Here is a 26,788-nt window from a genome sequence, read left to right on the forward strand (position 1 = left end):
GTAACATGGAAAAACCTTCCCCAGACACTCCTAACAGTGCTGCTGTTCACCCCCACCAGGGTCTAGCAGAGCAAATGGTTCCTGAAGGACACTTTTCTTACCTGTGAGCCCTTTCTGGTCAGCAAATTCCATTTTATATGGTGGATACACCACTTGAACACATGATGTTGGTGCCTGTGTTGGTTCTGATAAAATAAATACCCAGAGCATGTAATCAGGGTTACAAAAGAGGGTAAAAAAATAAATTAAGGTTAAAAATTAATCTTTGGGTTTGTGTGTGCTGAGTAGGGATTTGGCAGGTTTAACCACTAACCAAAACTCCCTCCTTCCCATTACACTCAGCATCATTTCAGTGCTCTGACTCTGCATAAACAAAACAAACCTTTTCAGATACAGGGAACTCTGCACCTTTCCCAACTGCATAATAACTCAAGGAATTAGCCTTTTTCACAAGAATTACTGAAGCTGTTTCAGCTACCAAATCCCTCAGTTTGTACTGACTGGAAAGATGTAACTTTTAAAAGCCTTCACAGAGAGGAACCAGTAACGGGCAGAAAGGAACTCCCCTCTTTTGCCTCTTGGCTCTTTTCCTGCCATCTGCCTGTTTTGTTGTCCTTTTTTATGCTTTGAGAGATGCAAACCACCACCAGGCCTGGGCTCCAAGCAGGCCATGTGTGTAGATCTGACACTATTTGTACTCTGAGCCAGCCAATATTATTCAGCTCAAGTGATGGTGTTGCTCCTCTTGGCCTCCACAGGAAGAATTAATTTTGAGGGATAGAATTTTGAGGTGTTTTTGGTTCCTCCACTTCAGAGAACTGCATGTGGCTCCACACCTGGGCATCTTCTTTCTGTTGTTTTTATTTTCATGACATCTCTCCTGTCCTTGTCTTTTCCACTGATGAAGTTTCTTCTTTGCAAAAAGGGCACACCTGAGACGTGGTGACACCTCAGTGCTTGCACTTCATTCTCTTTGCCTGTCTTTGCTCTCCATTAAATATCCCAGCAAAGCACAGGAAGAAAAGCAGCACACACTGATTTCTTGGCATATATGGCATCATGCACTGCACGCAGCAGCTTTTTGCTCCCTGCTGGTGACTCTGAATGCACACACAGTGTTGGGTGTCACTGTTCTCTGGGGCAGCAGGTGATTGTGACTTTGGCACTTGTTTTGTCCAGGGCTTGATGTATTTTTCTGTAAAGCAGGTGCAGAAAATCTTTCACAGTCCTTTCAACAGGAGGCATCACCCATTTGGGCAAAGCTTTTCCACTGACTGATTTCTGCAGAGTGTCCATTTCAGTGTGTGGTTAATGCTGGATGTAAGCTGGGACATAAATAACTGGGACTATGGAAAAAATTACTTTTGGTTGTTTCAAAAGGCTACTTTTTGCTTTATTTGTTTTTAGCATGAACTTTGAATTAACTCTTGATAACATTTCACTTCCAAGTGTGCCCAGGAATTAATTCTGCAATTCCTCTGTGCCCCAGGAAATGAAGAGACGACGTATTGCCAAACCATTCTCCATGGAGAAGTTGCTTTATCAGATTGCAACGGCAGAGGCAAAGAAGGAGAACGGCCCAACTCTGAGTACGATCTCATCCCTCCTTGGGGAGCTCAGGTAACCAGCTGGGGCCTCCTGGAAGGTACTTCATACACAGAAAGTTGTCTTTGATTTCCAGCAGTGAGTGAGCAGCTTAGAACGTGAGTGTTTTAAGCAAAAAATTCACACTCCTTTTTCTCTCCAGTCCTCAGGAGCATGTTTAGGGTTTCTTTTAAGAAAGGTGAGAAAAGAAAATATAATGTTGCCTGGCTTCCTGTGTAATGATCTTCTCTTTTGTTCCCCACTATGTAGTTGCTACCTATCTGTCAAGTTTGTGACAACTGATACTCGAGATGTCAAGAAAGTTTTGATGAATGGAGCCTACAAACTGTATTTAACTAGCATGTTCTTTTGGAAAATTTCCAGTGACATTCTAAGGGGAAACCAGCACACATGTTGTTTTAGGGTTCAGAAAATGCAGAGAGGTGTGCTCGCTGCTTTACCTGCAGCTGCTTCCCCTGTGGGAATAACCACTTTCAAGTGCCTTTTTTTTTTGCCCCCTTGAAGAGAAAAAGTCTGGAAGTGCAAAGGGCAAAACAGGAATGTTGGTGCTTGCTCTTAGACCATCACATTGACCTCTCTCAAGTGGTTCTCAGACTTGTTCTAATGCATAGGTTGGAATTCACTGGAGGATATTGGTCCTTCCTGTGAAACAAAATCTCAAACAAAAAAATCTGAAAAAAACCCCAGCCCCATCCACACAAAGTGGGACACTGTACCACGTTTTTTTAATTTGCTTTGTTTGCTTGTTGTGTGTGTCCTGCTGCCTCCTCCCTGACGTGCCTTGGTTGCCCAGTTTGCCCGTGCCATTCCTGAGCTTGGCTCTTCAGCTGTGTCTGCTGCTGCACTTCTTTATCCTGCCCATCTGCTCAGCTCCCCCCACACTTGCTGTCTCCCAGTCAGCTCCAGCCCCTCCTGCTGCTCTGGGTTGAGCAGAGGAGCCCCTGTCCCTCTGATGGACACCGTGGGTGCTGGGCGGCCACAGGAGTGTTGTTGTTCTCCATTGACATCTCCTTTTTCTCCCCTGGGTGTGCAGCAAGACCTTCATCCTTTGGCACAGTCCCTTGCCCTGCTCCCCCTTTCCTGCCCGCAGCACCTCATGGCAGCAGGGCCTTGGTTCATCTCTGCCTCCTGGCCAAGGTGGCTGTTACTCCCGACACCAGCTCCTCTTCCTCATGGTGGCTTTGGCAACTCCAGGGATGAGTCCTGTTATCCGCCCCTCCCGGCTCCACACGTGGCCCTGAGCAACCCCAGACCTGCAGGGAGGCCTTGCCAGCCCCACTTTGCTGTGGAGCAGTTTGAGAACATTGGCTTGATACGGTGGTCACTGTTAGACCCGGAGATGGCTCCGGTAGTGGCACCGACCCCGGGAGTGCGCGGGGCGTTGTGTGCGGCACCGCGGGCTCGGTGCTGGTGCTGGTGCCAGCGGGGTGCCCGTGAGTGGTGGTGGTGGCGGTGCCGGTGCCAGCGGGGTGCCCGTGAGTGGCGGTGGTGCTGGTGCCAGCGGGGTGCCCGTGAGTGGCGGTGGTGCTGGTGCCAGCGGGGTGCCCGTGAGTGGCGGTGGTGCCGGTGCCAGCGGGGTGCCCGTGAGTGGCAGTGGCGGTGGTGCCGGTGATGGTGCCGGTGCCAGCGGGGTGCCTGTGAGTGGCGGTGCCGGTGCCAGCGGGGTGCCCGTGAGTGGCGGTGGTGGTGGTGCCGGTGCCAGCGGGGTGCCTGTGAGTGGCGGTGGTGGCAGTGCCAGCGGGGTGCCCGTGAGTGGCGGTGGTGCCGGTGCCAGCGGGGTGCCCGTGAGTGGCAGTGGCGCTGGTGCTGGTGCCAGCGGGGTGCCCGTGAGTGGCGGTGGTGCTGGTGCCAGCGGGGTGCCGTGAGTGGCGGTGGTGCCGGTGCCAGCGGGGTGCCCGTGAGTGGCGGTGGTGGCGGTGCCAGCGGGGTGCCGTGAGTGGCGGTGGTGGCGGTGCCGGTGCCAGCGGGGTGCCCGTGAGTGGCGGTGGTGGTGGTGCTGGTGCCGGCGGGGTGCCCGTGAGTGGTAGTGGCGGTGGTGGTGGTGCCAGCGGGGTGCCCGTGAGTGGCGGTGGTGGCGGTGGCAGTGCCGCGGTGTAACCCTCGCCCCGTTGCAGGGACACGGAGCTGCGGCAGCGGCGCCAGCTGTTCGAGGCAGGGCTGCACTCCTCGGCGCGCTATGGCAGCCACGACGGCGGCGCCAACGCCGCGGACGGCAAGAAAAAGCCTCGAAAGTGGTTGCAGTTGGAGACGTCCGAGAGGAGATGCCAGATCTGTCAGCACCTGTGCTACCTTTCCATGGTGAGTGAATCCTCTGCCACTGCTGGGGGCTGTCCCGCTGCTCTCACACTCTGTCAGAGGCAGCACATTCACTCACCATGCAGCCACATCTCACAGCTTTTGTCACAGAATCACAGTCTGTTCTTAGTTGGAAGGACCCACAAGGACCATCGAGTCCAACTCTAAGTCAATGGCCCACACAGGGGATTGAACCCATGACCTTGGCATTGTTACAACCAAGTTTTAACCAACTTAGCTAATGAGCACAGGGGCAGCTCCTGCACTCCATGCCACACAGAGATGTTGATTTAGTTGTGCCAATGGTGACAGAGCACAGCAGTGCCAGGTCGCTTCCCTCCCATCAGGAGCAGGTAAACCAGTCACTCACTGACCTTGGACACCTGTGAGTGTGTCTGCACCACACTGGGAGGGTGGCAGAGACACTGCAGGGTGCCAAGGCTTGGCAGAACAGGGCTCAGGATGAGCTGGCAGCTCACACATGTGCCCTGAGTGCCAGGCACAAGCTACAGCCTGTGCTGTGGCATCTCCCTGCAAGCCAAATTGCAGGGGAGATGTAGCCCATCTCTCAAGCTGTTTGCCAACCTGTCTGTTCAGAACCAGCAGTCAGGCCCATAAACTTCCTCTGTCTCCAGAAGGAACTGCCTACTGGCTTTGGAAGGTGTGTCAACCACCGTGGGGACACCTACAAACACAGCAATGCCATTAAAAACACCAAAAGTCCCTCCCACAACATTATGTGCCACTTAATTCCAAGAACAGATATTTAAATAAACATAATATAGTGCATGTGAGTCCATATTTAGGTGGGTTTTTTCTTCACTCTCTATGTCATCTTTTGGGGAGATTTGTGGTTATAGATGTTAGGTTTTTAATGCAAATGAAATGTAACTGTAAATGATCAGATGTAGCCATTTCCTTCCTTAGGACAGAATAGGCTGAGTTTATACAGGTCTTTAGACCACTGTTAATGCAGCAATTGTTTGAAGTAACTTTCAAATGAGTTTATTAAAAAAAACCTCAATCCACCAACCAGAATCTCTTAATTCTGGTCCATTTGCTCTGGAATAAGTGTAACTGTGGGGGGTGGATTTTTCTTGTCACTCTTTAACAGTAGTTGGGGACAAAAAAAAAGTTAAATTCCAAGCCGAGTGTGCAGGCTTGGCCTGCAGCCAGCCAAGGCAATATGACCTGCTGAATGAGGCTGTAGCTGAGGAATCTTGTAGTTAAACTGATTTTTATCCTTATTCAAGACAGCATTTTAAGTAATGGGAAACTACTCCTCTCAGGAGATCTTCAGACTACTTTGGAGATGCCAGTAAATGCATGTAGCATTTGGATGTAGCCTTCATTCCTACTGTTTTGTTTTGTTTTGTTTTTTCAAATAGTATGTATTTGCCAACATCAGCACTTGAAAAGGGATGTGTTCCTTCTTCTTACTACACATTGAGTAATTTCACAATGTGCAATGTTTATGTTTTTTTATGTCTCCTTCCACTCACTGGCAGTGAACTGCAGGTTTAGTCATTCAGACATAGTTCAGTACAACTTGGAGCTGACTGTACTTCCCCCCCACACCTCTGCTCTCTCTCCCAGGTTGTGCAGGAGAATGAGAACGTTGTGTTCTGCCTGGAGTGTGCCCTGCGGCACGTGGAGAAGCAGAAGTCGTGCCGGGGGCTGAAGATGATGTATCGTTACGATGAGGTCTGTGCTGGCACTGCTGGGGGGCTCTGGGACCACAAACTCAGGGCTAGACTGCACCTAACTCTGCCTTGGTCCTGCTGAGAGACCTCAGGAAACTGGTCTTGGCTTTGGGGTTTTTTTGATCTGGGAAGAAGGCACTTTATCATGTTCTGTGTGAAAGAAATAGAGGGAAAGGTGATGACAGAAATGAAATGGGGAGCACAGACTGTATGAATGTGGCACAGAACAGAGATAATGCTTTGGGCTGCTGCTGAACCTGAGGCTTGGCTTTCAGGGGTTATTTTATGGTAACTTCTGTACTTTTGGATGCCATCTCAAGTTCAGGTGACTTAGTCCAGTCCAGCCTGGACATTCTGCAAGGCAGACCTGCAGAGTGCACAGAGGTGAGAGGTGCAGGAGCAGCTCTGAGCAGATGGGACTGAATAATCACAGAGCTCAAGGGGTGGTGATTTAGGACTGTGCCTGGCTCTGGGCTAATGCCACATGTCTCCACCTGGTCCCATTTCACCCTTGTGTGTGAGGGCAGGAATTTACTGTAGCCTGAAAGGTGAATAGTGAAGCAGTGAGAAAATGACACCATGAGCAGGGCTGGTACAAGCAGCTCTGAGATGGGCTCTCTGTGCTCTGTATCTCTGTTCTTTGAAGAAGGAGCTAATTTGAGTTTTGTTTTTCCCACCTCCTGCACAGGAACAAATAATCAGTCTTGTCAATCAAATCTGTGGAAAAGTATCTGGTAAAAATGGCAGCATTGAGAACTGTATCAGCAAACCTACACCAAAAAGAGGACCTCGCAAGAGAGCGACAGTGGACGTGCCATCCTCCAGGCTTTCATCCTCCACTTCATCCAAAAGTGCTTCGAGTTAATCCTGAAGATGCCAACACTCTCATTTTGTCAATTTATATATATTTTTTGTAATTATTATACCATAGTTTGGAGTACTTGCTGTAGAATACAAGCTGTCTTTGCACTAGCTCTAAAGAAGATTTTCTTCTGGTTTTAGAGAACTAATTTTGTTTTAGCATTAAACTGTTGAATTTTTTTTTTTGTACTTAGAATAGATAGATACAGCAGTCTGATTTTTTTAAACTGCCGTATGTTCACTGTTTTAAAACCAAGCAAGGGGCTGATAAAATATTAATTTGTATTGTCCCTATGGCTGAAAAAAAAAATAAAAAGCCTTTTTGGTAACTGTGAAAAAAAAAAAGGCTTTTAACCCATTTTTTGAATAGGTTAAAGAAGTTTGATGTGTTTTATAATTTGTTCTCCAGTCATGTGAGCAGATTTTTCTAGAGAGAAAAGGGATAGGAGACAAAAACTTGAAAGAAATTGCTTTACTTTGGCTGTCTTTTAATCTGTCACGGCAAGATGAGTTTTGTAATTTTTTAAATTGGTGAATACACACTTTCTTTGGGAGGTTATGGCAGCTGAAGATGGACTTTGTTTCCTAACTGTAGGCAAAAGGAGGAGATTTGGAGTATGTTCTCTTTTACCAGCACATCACTATGCATCTGTTTTGAGGGGGAAAAATAAAAAAAAAAATTAAAAAAGAAAAAAAAAAAGGAGGAAAAAAGACTGCCTGCCTTGAGGAGTCACGTGAGGGAAAACTGTGCCTGATTTCATTAGGAAATCCATTCTGTTATTTTTTGGTGCTGTTGGCTACTTTATCAAAAACCCTTCAATAGCATCCTTTAAAAAAAAAAAAAAGAAAAAAAAGTGATTGAAGCCATAAGTGCTTCTTTTGTCATAGACGTGCAATCTTTCTAACATTCCATTTCCATTCCACTGCTGTTTTTCACACCTTTACACAGTCAAGCATTAATTTTTGTTTCATGACATGATCACATTTAGAGCCACTAGCAGGTCTTGCATATTTCTTTTTGAATGTGAAAATGCATTTGCTTTCATCTTGTCTTTTTTTTTTTTCTCTTCATGTTGTAACAAAAGAAAAAAAAAATCACACTTTTTGTACATATGCCTGTAAATTTTTTTAAATACTTGAGCCTTTTCTTGGGGTGGGGGGAGGGATGGCAGAGAGACAAGATGAAGAAAAGCCTTACTAAGTTTCACTTTCTTCATCGGTTGGATTGGATGCTTACAGGGTTTTTCTTGTAACATTTATAAGTGCTGCTTACATCACTGAACAACAACAAAAAAATAATAATGGAGTAGCTGTTGCCCTTTTCTGGTTGTGTGTACAGTATGTGTGGAATAAAAAAGGGAAAATGTTTTCACAAACTGTTTTGTTTCGTAATTGAATTCAACAATACCGTAGCTACCCATATTGCACTGAGCTTGCCAGTGGTGACTGTCAGGAAAGTCCTATAATACAATTTGTTGGTTGTTGTTGCAGAAGACTGAACTGTTTTGGAATATTTAACAATAACATAAACAGAGTCAAGTGTTTTCAAATGTGGTTGTCTGGTTTTTATGGCCTTGCTGTGTACTTTTCCCTCTTGACAGTAAACTTCTGACTATGGCTTACAGTTTGACATTTAATTTATTAGCGCTGCTCTGCTCTCTTTCCTTGTAAGGAAAGACTTCATGTTGTTTATTGCCAGTTTTTTGTTTACTTCCCAGGTTTGTACTACAAGGTTTAATAAAAAAAACAAAACTTTTTTTGGACATTTTGTCTGTCTTCTGGAAAGCAAGAGACAGGTCAAGGAAGCTCCTGCAAGAAAAATTTCTTTCAGCAGCTGCCTTTGGAATAGGAAATCTCTTCCTGCAGGTTGTGAGCTCCTACCCTTCATCTCCCAGCAGGAAACATTTGTCAGCTCCCAGGAGGGAGTGAATCCTGGAGGGAGTGAATCCTGGAGGGAACTGGCCCCTGCCCAGCTGGCAGCAGCAGGAGGGGCCCTGTTGCCAAGCCCTGGGTTGGGAGGGATCTCACCACAGCTTTTACTTACTGTCTCTGATCACATTCCTCCCTCCAGGCATGAGCAGCAGGAGCCAGGGAGCCTTCCCAAAGGAGAGCAGAGCCCTGCAAACAGAGCAGGAGACTTGACAAGCAACAGGTGTTAGACACAGTCAGACCTCAAGGTTAGAGAGAAAAAGGACTGCAATAAAAAAAAAGCAATAAGATGATGCCTACATGTCCTAATTAGGTTATAAAATATATAATTTATAATTAACTTGGGGGTTTATTTCCCCTGCACTGCAAACAGGTTACTATGAAGAAACACTTTACACTGGTGCTCCTAATAACCATTTTTTTCCCTCAATTAGGCTCCTCTGTTCACTGCCATGGATAAAATACTTGGGTAATCAAGTAATTAAGACATGATTGGGATAGAAATGCTTTATTTTCTCTCGGAAGAGGAGTTTACACAATGCTAAGGTACCTGCTCCACAAGAAGTGTAACACTTCAATAAGCACCTCCCCTCCTTTCCAGGTTCTTATTTTTGCCCTAACACCTACAATAACTAAGTTGGTCCTGAATAAGAAGTGTGAGAACAGTAGACACTGCTGCAGTAGTAGACAAAGGCAGGAGGCAGACAGTAGGTAGTAAAGAGTAGAAAATCACTTTTCATTTTGGTTTGGATCCTGAATCTTCAGTTGCAGCAGCTGAAAACATGCAAGGAACAATTTGGGTTCAGTATTACACACCAAGTCTAAGTACTTCCAATCAGCCATTTAAAGGTAAGTGGTCAAAGTAACTTCTACCTTTCCCCTTTAATTCTCTTATACATAGTATATACAACAGTCTTACTGCTCCCCTGAGCCCCAAGACTACTGTTAAAGTGTGTGTGCTTTAGGCATATTTTTTTTCCTTTAAAAACCAACCTCCACATGACTGGCAACTCTGTAAAAAGGCAGCAGGACTAAGTAAAAAGATCTGGCTGTTCTGCTTGGTTAGCAACTCGTTACACAGGCAAGCTCTTCATTCACGTGTTCATTCATTCAGGAGTCACTCTCAAAGGATATGGCTGCGAGATTCAAACAGTCTGAGAGTCACTTTCATCACTGGCATCTGAAGCTCCTTTTCTCTCGGGCACAGCAGCCAGGGCAGTGTCCACCTGCACCTCCTCCTCGTCGGACTGAACCACGGGAGACTCTCCCTCGCTGGCGTCGCGGCTGGCGCAGTCGGTGCCGGAGGAGGACAGCGAGGACAACTTGTGCCTCAGCTCGGCCTGGCTGGGCACCTGCAGGCTGATCTCCGTCACCAGCGGGCTGGAGTCGGGCCCTGCAGGGGGCAAAGAACAACAATCAGGCTTTGGCTCGCCCAAGGAATTGCTAAGTCAGTCTGTTCTCCTCCTGCAAAATTGAAATCCCTCCTTCCGAGCTTGCCACAGCCTGGTTTAATCTCTTTCTGATGGAGCAAATGTGTCTCTCTTGTTCTAGAGCTGCTCATGCTGGAGATAAATAAGGTAAGATGGCAGGAGCATTAAGTTCTCACTGTTAAAGAGACACAGCTGATGCCCCAACTGCCTGTTAGCAAAGACCACTTAATCCTCTTAACTGACTTAAGTGGTGCCCACCTGGACATCAGCATGTGCTGAGAATTGTCACCAGCAGGAAAATCTTCCCAACCAAACAACACAAACCCAGGGGAAATTAAAAAAGAAACAACAAGGAGACAGGCAATAATAAATTCTTGCCTGCAGCATCAAAGCATTCTCTGGTTCAGCTCTGCCATAGCTCAAGTGCACACAAATGGGATTTTAAGACTGTGCTTCCTCCATATCCTGTGCAAAAGAGAGTTCTAAGCAAGTTCAGAGTAACAGTGTTTGCTGCAGTTTGAGAGTTCAGCTTTCCAAATCAGTTCCCCTTCCCTGGATGGCTCCTGACAGTGAGTAAGAAGTTAAAACGAGGCAACATCTCAACACTTTCTATGTGATCTGACAAATAAAGCCTTTTTTTCCTTCTCTGCTCTACCTCACAGGTGTTTCTCCACAGTCAGGGCACCTGCCTTCAGCACGGAGTAACTGCAGTGAGAAAATACTCTTAAAAATCCTGTGGGGTTTTATTTAAAAGGTGTTTCAGAAGGGTCAGATGGATGAGCTGTTGGCTATACCTCAGTTCACACTGCCCTGCCCTGTGACTGGTTCCCATAGTCTTACCTGAGTTAAGTTTTAACAGTCACAGCAGCATCTGGAAGCAACAGAAGTTTCTTGTGCTAAAAATACTGTTGCTCTTGCTCATTTCTTGCTGCAATCTGAAATTCTGGTCTAAACTCAGGTAGCAACCAGTCCACTGTAGCAGCTTCCCTGGAACCAAAGACCTCTGCTGTAAAATTGCTGCCCCTAAGCTGGCAATGTTTATGGCAAGGCAAACTGGAAAACATTTTAATGCTCTGAGCTGATTCTCATTTTTACCAGTCACTAAAATACCTTACCTGCATTCTGTGGAGTTCAGCACAGCTGGGAACCATAACCTGGCCCTGCCCACTGACAGCAGAGTGAAGATTTACCTTCAAGCCACCTCATTTTTGTGAGAATGAAGACTGTTGCCTATTTGGTTTGATATTGGGGGCAGGTTCTTAAGGCAAACACAAAAATCCCTTATTCAGAGAGAAATGAATCCTCTGGAACCACAAGAAGATTCCCAGGACTGCTGCACTGCAATGGGAGGACTGTTTGCTGCCAAAGACCCAGCAAGGGGAAACCAGTCCTAGATTCTGTAATTATTGGCATGCTCAAAGGATGATCAGCTTTACTAAGGCATGGATTGGATGCCTGCCCAAACCCAGCCCTCTGAATTCAGTTTTTGCAATGGAACTCAAAAACCTTTAGCAGTGCCTTGACTACTTACTGTGAGCTCTTCACATTCTCAGCAGGTGTTAATCACCTGTACAGAGGGAGAACTATAAGGAGTTCTATAAAAATATATCAATCTGTATTTTCAGAAGAAATCAAAAGTACCTTTAAGGGACCTTTGTCACCTCCCCTAACAGAAACTGTTTTGGCTTTTTTGAGAAAAGGCATTTTAGTATGGAAGTTTTTAACTGATAAAACATAATTCCCTGGTAGGTAAGAGATGCAGCACCCAGACACTGCACATCCCTTACATAAATAAGGGTTTGGTCATCAGAACATGTAAAGAACATTTTGGATTAACTTAACTCCATTCAACTAACATTGCTAGCAGAAAGAAGGCTGCATGGAAGAGCTGCACTATCAGAATCATTATTCAAAAGATTCTAGTACACTTTTTATCTATCTATCTATCTATCTATCTATCTATCTATCTATCTATCTATCTATCTATCTATCTATCCATCCATCCATCCATCCATCCATCCATCCATCCATCCATCCATCCATCCATCCATCCATCCATCCCATCCTTCCACTGCTGGGTTGAGCCATTTCTCTGAGTACCCCTCACTGAAGATCTCACACTCTACAACTGGCCCAAAGTTACCAAACCATTCTGGACTTTCTGCTGCTGTTTGTCACAATGTCCTCTGTTAACTCTGTACTGAGAAACCTGCCCCTCAAGCCAGGATGTGCCACATCACCCTCCACCCTGTGACAAATCCAGCAGAGAGCTGCAATAACGAGATGAACAAAGAGACAGCCCAAAACCCCCCTGTAGTTTTGCAGCAACAAGGCCTAATGAGCACCACTCAATCTCCTTGAGGTGTGATGTCTCCTGAGGTGACATCCCCAAGGAGAGCAGCTCTGCTGGTCTGTCACGTGTCTCTGAGCACAGGGTCACACAGGAACCATACCCAGCATGGGGGACAACACGGCGTTGTCTTCGCCTCCCGAGTTCAAGAAGACATCCAGTGCTTCTTGGTCAGACATGTCCATGAGGTCCATCTGCTCCAGCATGTCCACGTTCACCTCCATGGAGGACATACTGCCAATGGGCTCTGCAGGGAGACAGTGCAGGGAGCAAAGTGACCACCAGCTGCAGGTGCTTCTGCACACTGAGGCTCCAGGAGCTGCTCCTGCTGTGAGCACTGGCAGGAATTACACTGGAAATGAAGGAGCACACCCACCCACCCAAGGAGCTCTCAGCATCAATCTCTGCCCAAATCCAAGCTTTGTTGTGAAACCAACATCCATTACTGCTTTGGTAAAATAAAATCATTTTAGCAACAACATTTATAGCTGTAGCATTGTCAGAAATATGCTGTGATGGGGCTCAGGGGCAAAGACTGAAACTTTCCATTTTGAAACACTCAACTGTAAGTCTTTTTTAAGAGAAAAACAAACATTTAAGCACACAATCCCTAAATGTCAATATACAAGGGATGTGGAAATTCAGGAGCAAGGATTACTGAGAACAGAGAGCAGGAATTCTTCCTCTCAGTTAATCTCAGGAATGGCAGCAGGATGTAAACCCCAGGCTCATGCCCATTATCTCCCCTCTGCATGGGGATTGCACATTATTAATTACTCAAGCAAATCACTTATTACTGTCAATATAATACTGACAATTTGCAAGGGAATTAAATACTTGGATGAGCATCTTCCTTGAACAACAAAACATGCAAACACAGAGCAAGGGAGTTCAGGGGTACCCAGATTTAAGTACAGCTGTTCCATGTACAGCATCAAGTACCACAATGAGCAGTTTAATGGTTTATGTAAATTTAACAATTACACTATGAAAAGCCTTCACAGAGAACTCAGGTGAAATCCTTCTATTTGATTGGGTTTTTTCCAAAGGTACTGCAGGACAAACCTCTCATTAAAACAGTTTCTCTGATTACAGAAAGTAGGAGACCCAAACTCAGTTTGTTCCTGGACCACAAATTTAGACTCACATATCCCACTCTCCCCAGCTCCCCACTCAGAGCATCCTGCAGGGGAGTATTTATAGCACTCCTGCAGGGAAAGGGAAATCTTGGATTGCATTCCCTGCTCTGACATTACAAATGAAGCAGAACTGGCCCTGGAGCAGGGACAGAATCTCTACATCTCCTCCTGCTGCACCAATGTGCAATTTCCCACTTGGTTCCAACAATCCCACAGATGGAAACTCCCACATGGAAGTGCCTGCAGCCTGTGGCATTCTTGTGCTTCAATTAGTCCAGAGATGCCAGACTTGGACCATCTCATAATGAGAGCCCTTACCCTGCCCTGCCCTGTCCTCAGCACACATAGTGGGAAGAGCCACCACCTGGGACCTGTTTGGAGATGCAACACTGAGCTCTCTGTCCTTTCCAAACACCTCCTTGCCAGGAGACAATCCCAGGCTTTGGAACTGCAGTGGACAGGAGCAGCTGGGCTTTCCAGACACAGATCCACTCTCCAGCTGCACTTCAGTGCCCTGCATTCCCTCAGACAAGGATCAGTCTGACCAATCTTCTAAGGCATCGAGTTCCCCTGGGACACAAAGTTTGTTTAAACACTTATCTGAAGTTCCAGCTCCACTGAGGAAGAATTTGGAGGCTGTAAGCATTGAACCCACTGCTGCCCCTGCCCCTCAACACTGTGAGTTTGTGCATTACACAGGAGGAGTCTGAAAACTTGCCTCTCCTCTCTGCTATCTGCAGGTATCCTGTGGAAAGGTACTGCTCCATGTCCTGCTGGAAGGCTTCCTCAAAGAACTTCTGCCTTTCCTTCAGCTTCAGCTGCTGCGTGTGCTCCATGTCCAGCACCTTCTGTGCATGGTCAGCATCCAGTTCAGCTGAGCAGAAAACAAGCAAACAAATAAAAAATATTGCATGTATATCATATCCCCCCAGCTCCCACAATTCAAAGCTACAGGACCAGTTCAGTGCTGACAGATGTTACCCCAGACTGTTAAACACAGAAAAGGCTTCTGGGCTTTGCAACCACATTTTAAAACAGGATAAAAATACTGTATTAGGCAGCAGAACCTTCACATTACAGTGATGCCATAACTATTTATCTCGAGGCAAGATGTGAATTTCCTGAGCTGTATAAAAACAGGAATACCTGAAAAGCCCTGTCCATCAACAAGAGGGATTTCAGTTCTGCTAAAAAAAGCCAAGCTAAGGATTCTTCTGCAGCCAAATGTACCTGATGCACAGAGAACACCTTTGATTTGAACACTGCAGTGTGTTTTCAGCACAAGTGGAAAGATACATAAATACACATATAATTATGCTGGGATTCTGGTTCTGTCAGCCTTCAGACAGAGTGGAAACACCCTCTGAAGGATGTCCCACGTGCAGCTCAGGTGGGACATCAGAATCATCTTTCAGATGAAGCCCCAGAGGCTGTGGGGGCAGCCTGAGCTGACAGGAGGTGGGGAATGGGCAATCAGGGCTGTTTCCAAAGACACCACATGTATTTTGGCACTAATGCCAACCCTCAGGGCCAGCCCTGCATGCAGCAGCACAGAGTGTGCCAGAGGATGACAATGACACCAAAATGCAGAGCCAACTGCCATGAATTACTGAGATGACACCAAGCAGAAAGGGCCAGCTCACACAGCTTGGACAGATAAAACAACTACTGTATCTGCTTAGACATAACCCTGCTGGCTCTCTGGCAGTTCTGTCCTCCTGCAGCAAAGGTGGAATATCACCAGAAGTTGTCCTTCCTTGCCCCTGTTTGCTCTACAGGAGTCACTGACTGGCCAGAGGACACACAAACAAGAATTGTGCTGTTTAGTGAGGAGTAAAAAGATGTGGCAGCTACTGATGTACCAACTGCAGCCACACCACTATCAGACCATGCCCCAGAAAAATGCTCCTTAGCAGGAAATGTAACCTGGAACTCTTCCTTCCAGAGCTCTCTGCTCACTTAGCTCTGAGTTGGCCCCAGGAGTGCTCTGCTTGCAGGAAAACCAGTACTGGCTGTGGCTGAGCTGCTGATGAAGGGCTGGAGATGGTCAAGGAGCTGCTGGTCTGGTCTGTCCTACCCAGGAGGGGAAGCTCCAACAAACCTGGGTGAGGAATGCCCAGCCCTTCACACAGACACAGCTACAAGGTGGCACCACATGGATAAATGCTGGAAGAGCATAAGGGTTTTTAGGACAAACACTGTGTCAGTCTTCTAGGAAAAATGTCATGTTAATAATGCTTGACACATGGACACTCATTAAGGCATTTGCCATTATGGAGATTATTACCCAAATACAGAGCATGTTTTAGTAACCCAGGCAAGAGCATCAGAGAGCAGTGACTCACTCTGTTGCCTGCATCAAGGTCACAGATCACACACAGGAGCAACTGAGCTGTGAGAGATGCCAAGAGAAGCCACAAAACTGGACTGACAAACCAAATATTCATTAAAACATCAGTAAATAAGCTGAAATCTTTTTCTCAAAGCCAACTGCAGAAGTAAAACATCAGTGTAGAAGGAGGAAAGCATTTTCCCTGAAGCCAACATGTCTTTATTATCAATTACACTGTGGGGCAGGATGGCTCTGTGTCCCCTGGAGCAGCTCCTCCAATCCAGGCCTGAACAAGGAGCAATTATTAATAACATTGTCTACGATGCAGAAATGCTACTCAATTGTAATAATCCAAGCCAGAGGCTCCCACTGACAACAGAAATGTCCTGTCTGTCTCATAATATATTCTGACAGCTCTGCTTTCTATATTGGGAGCTCAGCAGACTTTTAACCCCAAAACAGAGGTGGAATCCAAAAATATGAGAGTGACACAACCTCTGTCTTAACACTGAGCACTCTGGTTTTACCTCCTGCCTAAAATGTTAAGTGTTGAAACTGTCCCTGGCCAAGGCTGAAGGGTGGCAGGTCCTGCAGGGTGGCAGGTCCTGCAGGAGCTCTGGATGCCCAATCCTGAGGGGCTGCCACAGGAGTGTTCCCCAAGGTCAGGTATGGAGGTAACACCAAAAACTGTCCCATTTCATGCTCTGCCAGGTGTGAGGGAAGGTGCTTGGCCAACTAACCCTAACCCTGTCCCATTTCATGCTCTGCCAGGTGTGAGGGAAGGTGCTTGGCCAACTAACCCTAACCCTAACCCTGTCCCATTTCATGCTCTGCCAGGTGTGAGGGAAGGTGCTTGGCCAGCTAACCCTAACCCTGTCCCATTTCATGCTCTGCCAGGTGTGAGGGAAGGTGCTTGGCCAAGTAAACCCAAACTGCTGCACTTGGGGTTTCTGGTTGGTGCCAGAGATGCTCAGGATGGATGGGTGAAGCCACCAGAAAATGGGGCTGTGGCTGCTTTCACAAAGCTACTCAGAATGATGTTTTCCATCAGCCAAGTGCAGTTCATACCACACTGAACACAGACAGCACCAAAAAGGAGTTCTGAGAGTGTCATCCATACACCATCATGCACTGCTCGTGTGGACCCTTCCCAGGATGCACACTGAGACCTGGCACACTTCATACACTTTGTATTTCTCTTTTCACCATAAAATTGTGCCTCCTGTTTCTCAATCACACTGCTGTGTATGGGAGAAAGAAAAAGACAAACTACACAGCAAATGCTCCTGCACAATTAGCTGCAGAATGCAGGAGTTGTCACAATAACCCAAATAAAAGGGGACTTTAATTCTCCACCAGCTATGATCTTTAACAGAATAGACACTAAAAGCAGGCAAAACATTTTTAAAAAATTAAACAAATTAATATTCTGTCACAGTACCTAAAGTTTCTATCCAAGCAACAAACTAAGTGACCATTTTATACTTTTAAGAACTACAATGAGGGCTGTCAAGCTGTCCACATGGATGGCTTTTTAGTGCCTCCATACTGTTATGCAACCAGGTTACTTCCCTTCAGTTCATTTCTTACGTAACTTTATAGTTCTCAAGTGAAGGAGAACCCCTAAGTACATCTGCTCTAGACAGGGAAAGACAGAGCAATATAAAAATGCCCTTTGTCCCCCTCTTCTATAGTTCATTTGCTCTTTGTAGACCATCCAACCAGACCATAAAATGCAAACACAACCATTCTTTGTGGGCTTTTTGCTGCAGATACCAAACTTCCAAGCAGCTGAACTCACTGCTGGTTTTGGATGTTCCTCCTGCCCTGTGGGGCTTGAAACTGGACATGACACACTGAGCAGGGGAAAGTCATCCCTCCATCTCCTGGCCCTGTTCCTGCTTACACACAGGCCAGGGTGCCGTGGCCTTCCCTGTTCCCAGGTGTCCAGATGTCCCCCACCTGCCCTGGACAGGGCAATTCCCTGTTCCCAGGTGTCCCTCAGCTCCCCTGGACACAGCAATTCCCTGTTCCCAGGTGTCCAGGTGTCCCTCACCAGGTGTCCAGTCCCTCACCTGCCCTGGACACAGCACTTCCCTGTTCCCAGGTGTCCCTCAACATCCCTGGACAGAGCTCTTCCCTGTTCCCAGGCGTCCCTCACCTGCCCTGGATAGGGCACTTCCCTGTTCCCAGGTGTCCCTCACCATCCCTGGACAGAGCTCTTCCCTGTTCCCAGGTGTCCCTCACCTGCCCTGGATAGGACACTTCCCTGTTCCCAGGTATCCCTCACAAGGTGTCCTGGTGTCCCTCACCTGCCCTGGATAGGGCACTTCCCTGTTCCCAGGTGTCCCTCACCTGCCCTGGATAGGGCACTTCCCTGTTCCCAGGTGTCCCTCACCTGCCCTGGATAGGGCACTTCCCAGTTCCCAGGTATCCCTCACAAGGTGTCCTGGTGTCCCTCACCTGCCCTGGACAGGGCAATTCCCTGTTCCCAAGTGTCCTTCACCATCCCTGGACAGAGCTTTTCCCTGTTCCCAGGTGTCCAGCTGTCCCTCACCTGCCCTGGATAGGGCACTTCCCTGTTCCCAGGTGTCCCTCACCTGCCCTGGATAGGGCACTTCCCAGTTCCCAGGTGTCCAGGTGTCCCTCACCTGCCCTGGACAGGGCACTTCCCTGTTCCCAGGTGTCTCTCACCTCTCCTGGGACAGGGCACTTCCCTGTTCTCAGGTGTCCCTCACCTGCCCTGGATAGGGCACTTCCCTGTTCCCAGGTGTCCCTCACCTCCTCTGGACAGAGCACTTTCCTGTTCCCAGGTGTCCAAGTGTCCCTCCCCAGGTGTCCCTCCCCATCCCTGGACAGGGCACTTCCCTGTTCCCAGGTGTCCCTCCCCAGGTGTCCCTCCCCTGCCCTGGACACAGCAGTGCTGTTTGTCCCCAGCCCCAGGGAGGGCACAGCCCATGCCCCACCACCCTCCCTCCCACGTTCCCACCGGTTTCTGCCCACCCTGCTGCCCACCCACCCAGGCTGTACCACCCAACTTGGCCACAGGAGGTTGCCAAACCCTCTCACCAAACTGGCTGTTCCCAAGAACACCCCAAGAACAGGTGATGGAGGGAAAAGTAGCCCAGCAGCTTCTCAAGTGCAATTTGGCTTCGAAGCTTCTTGCAACTGCCTCATCACAGCCCCTTTCAAGTGAAAATACCAAAGCAAGACAAGGCACCAGGGAGTGCTTCAAAGAATGCAGTTTGCCTCCAAAAGGCTGAAATTATTCTTGACAGAATGTAGAGCAGAATTTTGATACGATGGGGATGAAGTTCAGAGCACTCTGCACTACACTTGCCTTACAAGTGGGGAAAGTGGTGGCAAAACGTGAAAAATAAAAATAATAAGTGACCAAGTGCACACTGTCCTTCTTAAAACAACTAAAAGCTACAAGGCCCAACTGTTTTTAAACCCTTATTTAACAGTGTCTTTACAAAGTAATTTGTTTTTATTACAGGTATATTTAAATAATTGCAAATAATCCAATTAAGTCCTGATTGACTAGAATGTGAAGTGAGGATTTCACTCAGTGCCAGAAGGATCATCTGTACTGGAAAAAATACACACTGTTCCAATGAGATTCACTCAAAACAACTCTCAAAAGCCTCCATTCTCATGAAGATACATTTTAGTAAAATTGCCAAAAACCCAGCCATTAAAAATGTATTTTTTTATTATATCTAATGTTTTTACAGACTGCACAATAACATGAAAACTCTAATTAGCCCACAAATAATCGTGCCAAGAGGAAAAGCAGAGGTTTTACCAGTGCCCAGAAATTATTGTTAAAAGTTGCAGTTTCAACAAGTTGTCACACCTTGGAAATTCTTTCTAAACAAGCAAAGTGCTCACTTGAGATCCTTGGGAAGTGCAGGATGAGCTGAAATAAATGTGGGAATCACCACGGGAAAGAAAGAGCTGCCTGTGGATGCCAAAAGTGCAGCCACGAAAGCAGCACCTGCAGGAAGGGGCAGCTCCTGCCCAGGGAGGGCAACAGGAAACACAGCCTGGGAAAAGGTTCCCACAGAACTCCCAACTTCAGCTGCCCACCAGGAAACCATCAGCGTTAAGAGACACTAAAAATATCCTCCACCAAAGAGCAAATGTGCAAATTCAGTGCTAAAAACGGGAATGCAGCCAGGATTTAAAAAAATAAATTAAAAATGACACAGTTAATCATATGCCTCAGAGTGTGTGAAAAAAGTGGCACAGCCCGACAGAATTGGGCTATTACAGGTCAGTTAAGCAAAGGTTGTTGCACTTGGCACTCAGAAACAGCAGGAATGCTCTTGGCCATTTTATTTCTCATTAAAAACCCACTGAAAACTGAATTTTTTAAAATTAAGAGCAACTTTTTCATGCCTGCAAATGCAAGAAATGGGAACAACTTCAGAATGGTTCTGATTGGTTTCAAATACAGCCATGAATATGCTGCTCCATCAGGGGTGGGATGTTCCCACATTGCTCAGCATTTCCCTCCTTTCATGGTGATGCCACAGCAAAAACCTTGGGGGGAGTTCTCTCCTTCAGGCCCATACCTGGTTTAACAAATTTACAACCCACCACCTTCCATTTTTCAATGTCATTTATGGTCCCCAAACCCACCACTGACAACATCCATCATTCCAGGAGACAGGATTTAGTTTGGGTACCACAAACCCTCCTCCACCTGCTGGGAAAAGGGTCTTCCAACTCCCCAATTCCTGCTTTAAATCAGATTTCTATCCAACTGCAACAATAAAAGGTGACAAGGGAAGGGTGACATTAAGTTGAACTTCTCCAGCACACAAAGTCAAGACCAAAATCTCCACTCTCCTCCACCATTCACAGTATGTAAGAACAATAAATCAGTTCCTGAGCTGCAAAGGATGTATTTCCACCACAAATAAACCTGACAATGGCACATGTAACCTTCAGCACACATAAAGTTTATTTGTGAAGACAATTTGGCTTTACTGAAAACCCCACAGGTACAGAAACAGACCCAGTGACTCAGCACTGCTCTGCATTTGCAGCATGTGCTCTTTTCCTGCCTTACCTCAAAACCACTCATTTTCAAATGGAAAAAAACTACTCAATAGCAAATCTAACCCCAAAGTACCCAAAAATGGAAACCACAGCACTGCAGGGTTTTAGTCAGGTCTCCAAAGGTCCATGAAACTGTCCTGGATAAGATTAATAACATCCCATCAGCTGAGCACAAGTCAGTCTGTTGAACAATTTAATGACTATTTCCCATTCCAAAAACACAATCACCTTTGCTGTGGCTTTCAGAGAGAGGAAAGTGGCTTCTGGTGCTACAGAAATTGTGCTCAGCTGAACCTCTGCACAGCTCTGAGCAAACACATCCATTAATGATGAGCCAGCTCTGCTGTCACAGCACATCCTGCACGTGCTGCACACGTTGGGTGACACGACATGGCACAGCCTGGGCAGGTGCCAGCTTGGACCTGTCCTTAGGGATCACACCAGCTGTGCCCTCCTGCTGCAGTGGGGCTGCTCCTCACCCACAGCACAACCACCCTCAGACACAGCAACACCCCTGGGTGCCCAACTGCACCTCACCCAAAACCAACAACTTACTGCCTTCTTTCCTGGTAATCAGAACAAAATGAGGGGTTTACTCCTTGTACTTGTTCCAGAATAACCAGGTTTCTGACTGAACATGCAGTTTACACCTCCCTCTTCACAGAATCATAGAGTGGATTGGGTTGGAAAAGACCTCTGAGATCATCAAGTCCGACCCTTGGTCCAACTCCAGTCCCTTTACCAGATCATGGCACTCAGTGCCACGGCCAAGCTCAGTTGAAAAACCTCCAGGGATGGGGAATCCACCCCCTCTCTGGGCAGCCCATTCCAATGCCTGAGCACTCTCTCTGCAAAGAATTTTTTTCTGCTCTCCAACTTCAATTTCCCCTGGCAGAGCTTGAGCCCATCGTGCCCCCTTGTCCTGTTGCTGGTACAATCTACCAAAAAGCCCTCCAGGCTCCAGAGAGAACAGAATCAGCTGCAGATTCACTCTCAGTGTGTTTCAGTCTCATCTGAGCTGCTCTACACTGACCAGGACATATTTTAGACGTTTTGGAAGACATGCTCTAATACAAGTCTTAGGTTAACACAGTCAGTGATTGCTCAGAGCAGAAAAAAGAGAAAATCTGCCTTTGACAAAACCACCAATCAACAGCTGAAAGAGAATCTTACAGAACCACAGAATGATTTTAGATTGAGCTGGAAGAGACCTTAAAGATCACCAAGTTCCACCCCCCTACCACAACCTTCCACTAGTCCAGGTGGCTCAGAGCCCCATCCAACCTGGCCCTGAACACTTCCAGGGATGGAGAATCCACAACTTCCCTGGGCTGCCCTTCCAGTGCCTCACCCCCTCACAGTAATGAATTTTTTCCTAATACCAAACCTAAACCTACTCTTCTTCTCAGTGAAGCCACTCCTGCATCCTGCCACTCCATGGCCTTGTAAGAAGCCCCTTCTCATGTTTCTTGTGGGCTCCCTTTGGGTCCTGGATGGCCACCATTAGGTGACCCCAAAGCTGAACACCCCAATTCCCTCTGCCTTCCCTCCCAGGGGAGGAGCCCCATCCCCCTGATCTTGGTGGCCTCCTCTGGACTTGCAATTTGCAATTTCTTTTTATTTTCAGCTAATTATAACAGGTAAGAAATGGTACAAATTAAAACTACATGTTCAGGCAGTCAGGACTGCCAGGGAAATAATTATCCCTCCAACAGGAGTTGTTCATTTCAAACATCACCATTTCTATGCAGCAATATTTTAAAAGGACCATAAGCCAACCATACTTGAAGTATTTATTTTTTTCTTGACAACTTGGTCTAGTCCCTCTTCTATTTTTTATCAAAAGTTCTCCAATGCAAGCAAAAAAAAAAAAACTTGCCATTCATTCATCCTATTTCTGCTGGGTTTGTTTCTTAGAATTCAAGAGAAAAACTCTAAATTAGAGTACAAACCAGTCCATTCACTGCTCAGTTAATGCCCCAAATGATTCACACTTCAGAAATCCCAGGGGTGAGGGAAGAGTTTTGTTTGCCATGATCAGTGCAACAAAAACTGCAATATTATTCATTCTACCACAGCAGCACCCAAGGAACATCCCAACACCAGGGCACTGATCTGCATTAATAGCAAGTTTTTTTCCATATTTTTTATAATGCTGCAAGACAGATCTTTTCAAGCTACGTTATAAAAGTGGTTTTCAATTAATGGGTTGCTTTTAAATTCAGCCAGTGGGACAGTAACAACTACACAGGCACAATAAAAGGAAGGGAACCAAAAGAGAAACTTTACCATATTTCAAGCAGAACAATCTGGCTGAACACCAAGTAATATTTTCAGAATAAATGACTGTATTTCCACAGTTAAAATTCCTCATTTTTGATTAGGGAAGGGCATTATAGAGCAAGAACAGGGCATCAGGTAAGGGCAGAAATACCCACAGTGAGGGGTTTTTCACTGAATATTTTTATTTTTAAAAATCAAATGGCTTCTGTGAACAACAGTTTTGTTATGACATGGATTGGGATTCACAGGTAGGGGAATATTCAGTATGTCAGTACTAAAGAAAGGAGAGTGAGGCTTCAATTTTTAATGAAGCCTTTGAAGCTTTTCTTCCATGCCTCCAGTTTTCATTTACTCAGAGCCACTCCCCTCCCTTCTTCATATTTTAACAGAATAATAAACGGGCTGCAGCTCAGAAATAACAAACTGTAACACAGAAAGAGGAGCACTGACAAAACTTCCAGTTTGCAGAACACCAGCTCTCCTTACACAGTCCAATTGTAGGAATCGAATTCTTCAGAGAAACTGGAAAAATATTTGAGATAAATCTTGAAAGGGAAAAAAAGGGCCTTGAAAGAGGATCTGCTCCCTCTGGTTTGCTGATTTATTTGTGTGCCACCTCCAGCAGGATTGCTCTGAACTGTTCACAACTGCAACACTGAGGGTAGAATAAATTTATATATTCTCAAAGCCCTTTCATGATTGTAATGCCAATTCAGAACAGTTGGTGCAACTCTGACATGTCTGGTTTTTAAATGGATTTAAGGAGGAGCAGGTGGGAGGGAACCCAAAGCCCTCCTCGGTCTGACATCAGAATAAACCCAACTAAAATCACAGTGGCAACTGTGCTCTCCCAAAACTCTTTGTGCCATGAGGACATTCATTCATCAAGGGCATGAAACAAGAGTGTGATTTTAAACCTGTGCTCCTATGGATTCAGCCTCCACTAACAGATAAACTGACTTATAAAGGTCATTATTCAAACCCAACTGATTTCAATGACCACATCATGAATTCTTCAAATATTGCACTAGGCTGGTTTAAATATATTGTACAAAAATGAGCAGGTCTTTTCTCAGCTGTGCAAGATCTAAAATCTTAATAACTTTAGATTGATAGATTAAATAACTGAGATTAATAAATTAATTTATTTGGATTAAATACAGCCAGATGAGTTTTGCTGGTGAATGTAACTAACCTGCTCACCTCTATCTTTATAAAAAGAGTGTAATTAATAGCTAAGACTTCTCTCTTATTTGATGCTCAGTTTTACACCTGCCTTTTATTGGGGGAAACGGTTATCAGTGAAACAACAGTGCAAAATTTAGTAGGTGTAGCACAACAATTATAAAAACACCTCAATTAAACACCTCAACTAGAACAAACACCTCAACACAACCACCACCCACCTCAGCAGAACCACCAACCGCCTCAACAGAACGAACCACCACCTCAACCAGAACAACCACCTCAGCAGAACCACCGACCGCCTCCACAGAACCACCGACCGCCTCCGCAGAACCACCGACCGCCTGCGCAGAACCACCGGCCGCCTCAACCAGAACCACCGACCGCCTGCGCAGAACCACCGACCGCCTGCGCAGAACCACCGGCCGCCTCAACCAGAACCACCGGCCGCCTCCGCAGAACCACCGGCCGCCTCCGCAGAACCACCGGCCGCCTCCGCAGAACCACCGGCCGCCTCAACCAGAACCACCGACCGCCTCAACCAGAACCACCAGCCACCTCCGCAGAACCACCAACCGCCTCAACAGAACGAACAACCACCTCAGCAGAACCACCGGCCGCCTCCGCAGAACCACCGGCCGCCTCAACCAGAACCACCGACCGCCTCCGCAGAACCACCGGCCGCCTCCGCAGAACCACCGGCCGCCTCAACCAGAACCACCGGCCGCCTCAACCAGAACCACCGGCCGCCTCCGCCGAACCACCGGCCGCCTCCGCCGAACCACCGGCCGCCTCCGCCGAACCACCGGCCGCCTCGGCAGAACCACCGGCCGCCTCGGCAGAACCACCAACCACCTCAACCAGAACCACCAACCACCTCAACCAGAACCATCACCTCAACCAGAACCATCACCTCAACCAGAACAACCACCTCAACCAGAACCACCGACCACCTCAGCAGAACCACCGACCACCTCAGCAGAACCACCGACCACCTCAGCAGAACCACCGACCACCTCAGCAGAACCACCGACCACCTCAGCAGAACCACCGACCACCTCAAGCAGAACCACCGACCACCTCAAGCAGAACCACCGACCACCTCAAGCAGAACCACCGACCACCTCAAGCAGAACCACCGACCACCTCAACCAGAACAACCACCTCAACCAGAACAACCACCTCCGCAGAACCACCAACCACCTCAAGCGAACAACCACCTCAGCAGAACCACCAACCACCTCAGCAGAACCACCAACCACCTCAGCAGAACCACCAACCACCTCAGCAGAACCACCAACCACCTCAGCAGAACCACCAACCGCCTCAGCAGAACCACCAACCGCCTCAACAGAACGAACAACCACCTCAGCAGAACCACCGGCCGCCTCCGCAGAACCACCGGCCGCCTCAACCAGAACCACCGACCGCCTCCGCAGAACCACCGGCCGCCTCCGCAGAACCACCGGCCGCCTCAACCAGAACCACCGGCCGCCTCCGCAGAACCACCGGCCGCCTCAACCAGAACCACCGGCCGCCTCCGCCGAACCACCGGCCGCCTCCGCCGAACCACCGGCCGCCTCGGCGGAACCACCAACCACCTCAACCAGAACCACCAACCACCTCAACCAGAACCACCAACCACCTCAACCAGAACCATCACCTCAACCAGAACCATCACCTCAACCAGAACAACCACCTCAGCCGAACCACCGACCACCTCAACCAGAACCACCGACCACCTCAGCAGAACCACCGACCACCTCAGCAGAACCACCGACCACCTCAGCAGAACCACCGACCACCTCAAGCAGAACCACCGACCACCTCAAGCAGAACCACCGACCACCTCAAGCAGAACCACCGACCACCTCAAGCAGAACCACCGACCACCTCAGCAGAACCACCGACCACCTCAACCAGAACAACCACCTCAACCAGAACAACCACCTCCGCAGAACCACCAACCACCTCAAGCGAACAACCACCTCAGCAGAACCACCAACCACCTCAGCAGAACCACCAACCACCTCAGCAGAACCACCAACCACCTCAGCAGAACCACCAACCACCTCAGCAGAACCACCAACCACCTCAGCAGAACCACCAACCACCTCAGCAGAACCACCAACCACCTCAACAGAACAAACAGGGAGAGGCTGGAGCAGGTGGGGGATGTCAGAGATGCATCAATGGGGCACCAAACAGCAGAGAAGTGGGAAAGGAGAGGATAAAAGGTAAGAGAAATGAGGCTGGGGCAGGGTTAGAGTTAAAAACATTCACCTTTAGGTCAACAGAAATACAGAATACTTGATTTACAGTATTTTCCTTAACTCCTGAATATGCATAAGCCCTTGCTAAGCTAATTTTTAATTTTATTCTTCAGAATATTTCAGCAGTAATTAGTAATAAGTACTTTAAAGCTCATAAAATACATGCACATTTCCTGCAGAGGGTAAACATTCAGCTGATCTCTGAAAAAATTAAATTTCCTAACTATTTTTCTGTTTCTCTCTGCTCTGGGTACCACTTTCCATAGCAAAGAAAATCATTCCCTGTATCTCTACAACACCCACACCTGGACCCACCCAAAGAGCCCCTGCAGA

General features: G+C 47.2%; 2 protein-coding genes across 4 annotated transcripts in view; one reads left to right on the forward strand and one right to left on the reverse strand.

Annotated features, from left to right (window-relative positions):
* JARID2 (jumonji and AT-rich interaction domain containing 2) overlaps positions 1–8,227 on the forward strand; it is a 235,351-nt gene extending 227,124 nt beyond the window's left edge. Inside the window, exons 15-18 of the mRNA XM_071553208.1 lie at positions 1,490–1,620; positions 3,720–3,903; positions 5,497–5,604; positions 6,292–8,227. Coding sequence (XP_071409309.1) covers positions 1,490–1,620; positions 3,720–3,903; positions 5,497–5,604; positions 6,292–6,468 — 600 coding nt within the window. The 3' untranslated portion in view covers positions 6,469–8,227. The remainder of the gene's footprint in view (positions 1–1,489; positions 1,621–3,719; positions 3,904–5,496; positions 5,605–6,291) is intronic.
* Positions 7,493–26,788, reverse strand: part of DTNBP1 (dystrobrevin binding protein 1) — a 55,183-nt gene continuing 35,887 nt past the window's right edge. For all 3 annotated transcript variants that reach the window (XM_071553209.1, XM_071553210.1, XM_071553211.1), the window contains exons 8-10: positions 14,031–14,186; positions 12,277–12,420; positions 7,493–9,786 (exon numbers count right to left, since the gene is read on the reverse strand). In XM_071553209.1, coding sequence (XP_071409310.1) covers positions 9,539–9,786; positions 12,277–12,420; positions 14,031–14,186 — 548 coding nt within the window. In that variant the 3' untranslated portion in view covers positions 7,493–9,538. The remainder of the gene's footprint in view (positions 9,787–12,276; positions 12,421–14,030; positions 14,187–26,788) is intronic.

This window comes from Pithys albifrons, chromosome 4, assembly GCF_047495875.1.
Source record: "Pithys albifrons albifrons isolate INPA30051 chromosome 4, PitAlb_v1, whole genome shotgun sequence".
NCBI lineage: Eukaryota > Metazoa > Chordata > Aves > Passeriformes > Thamnophilidae > Pithys > Pithys albifrons.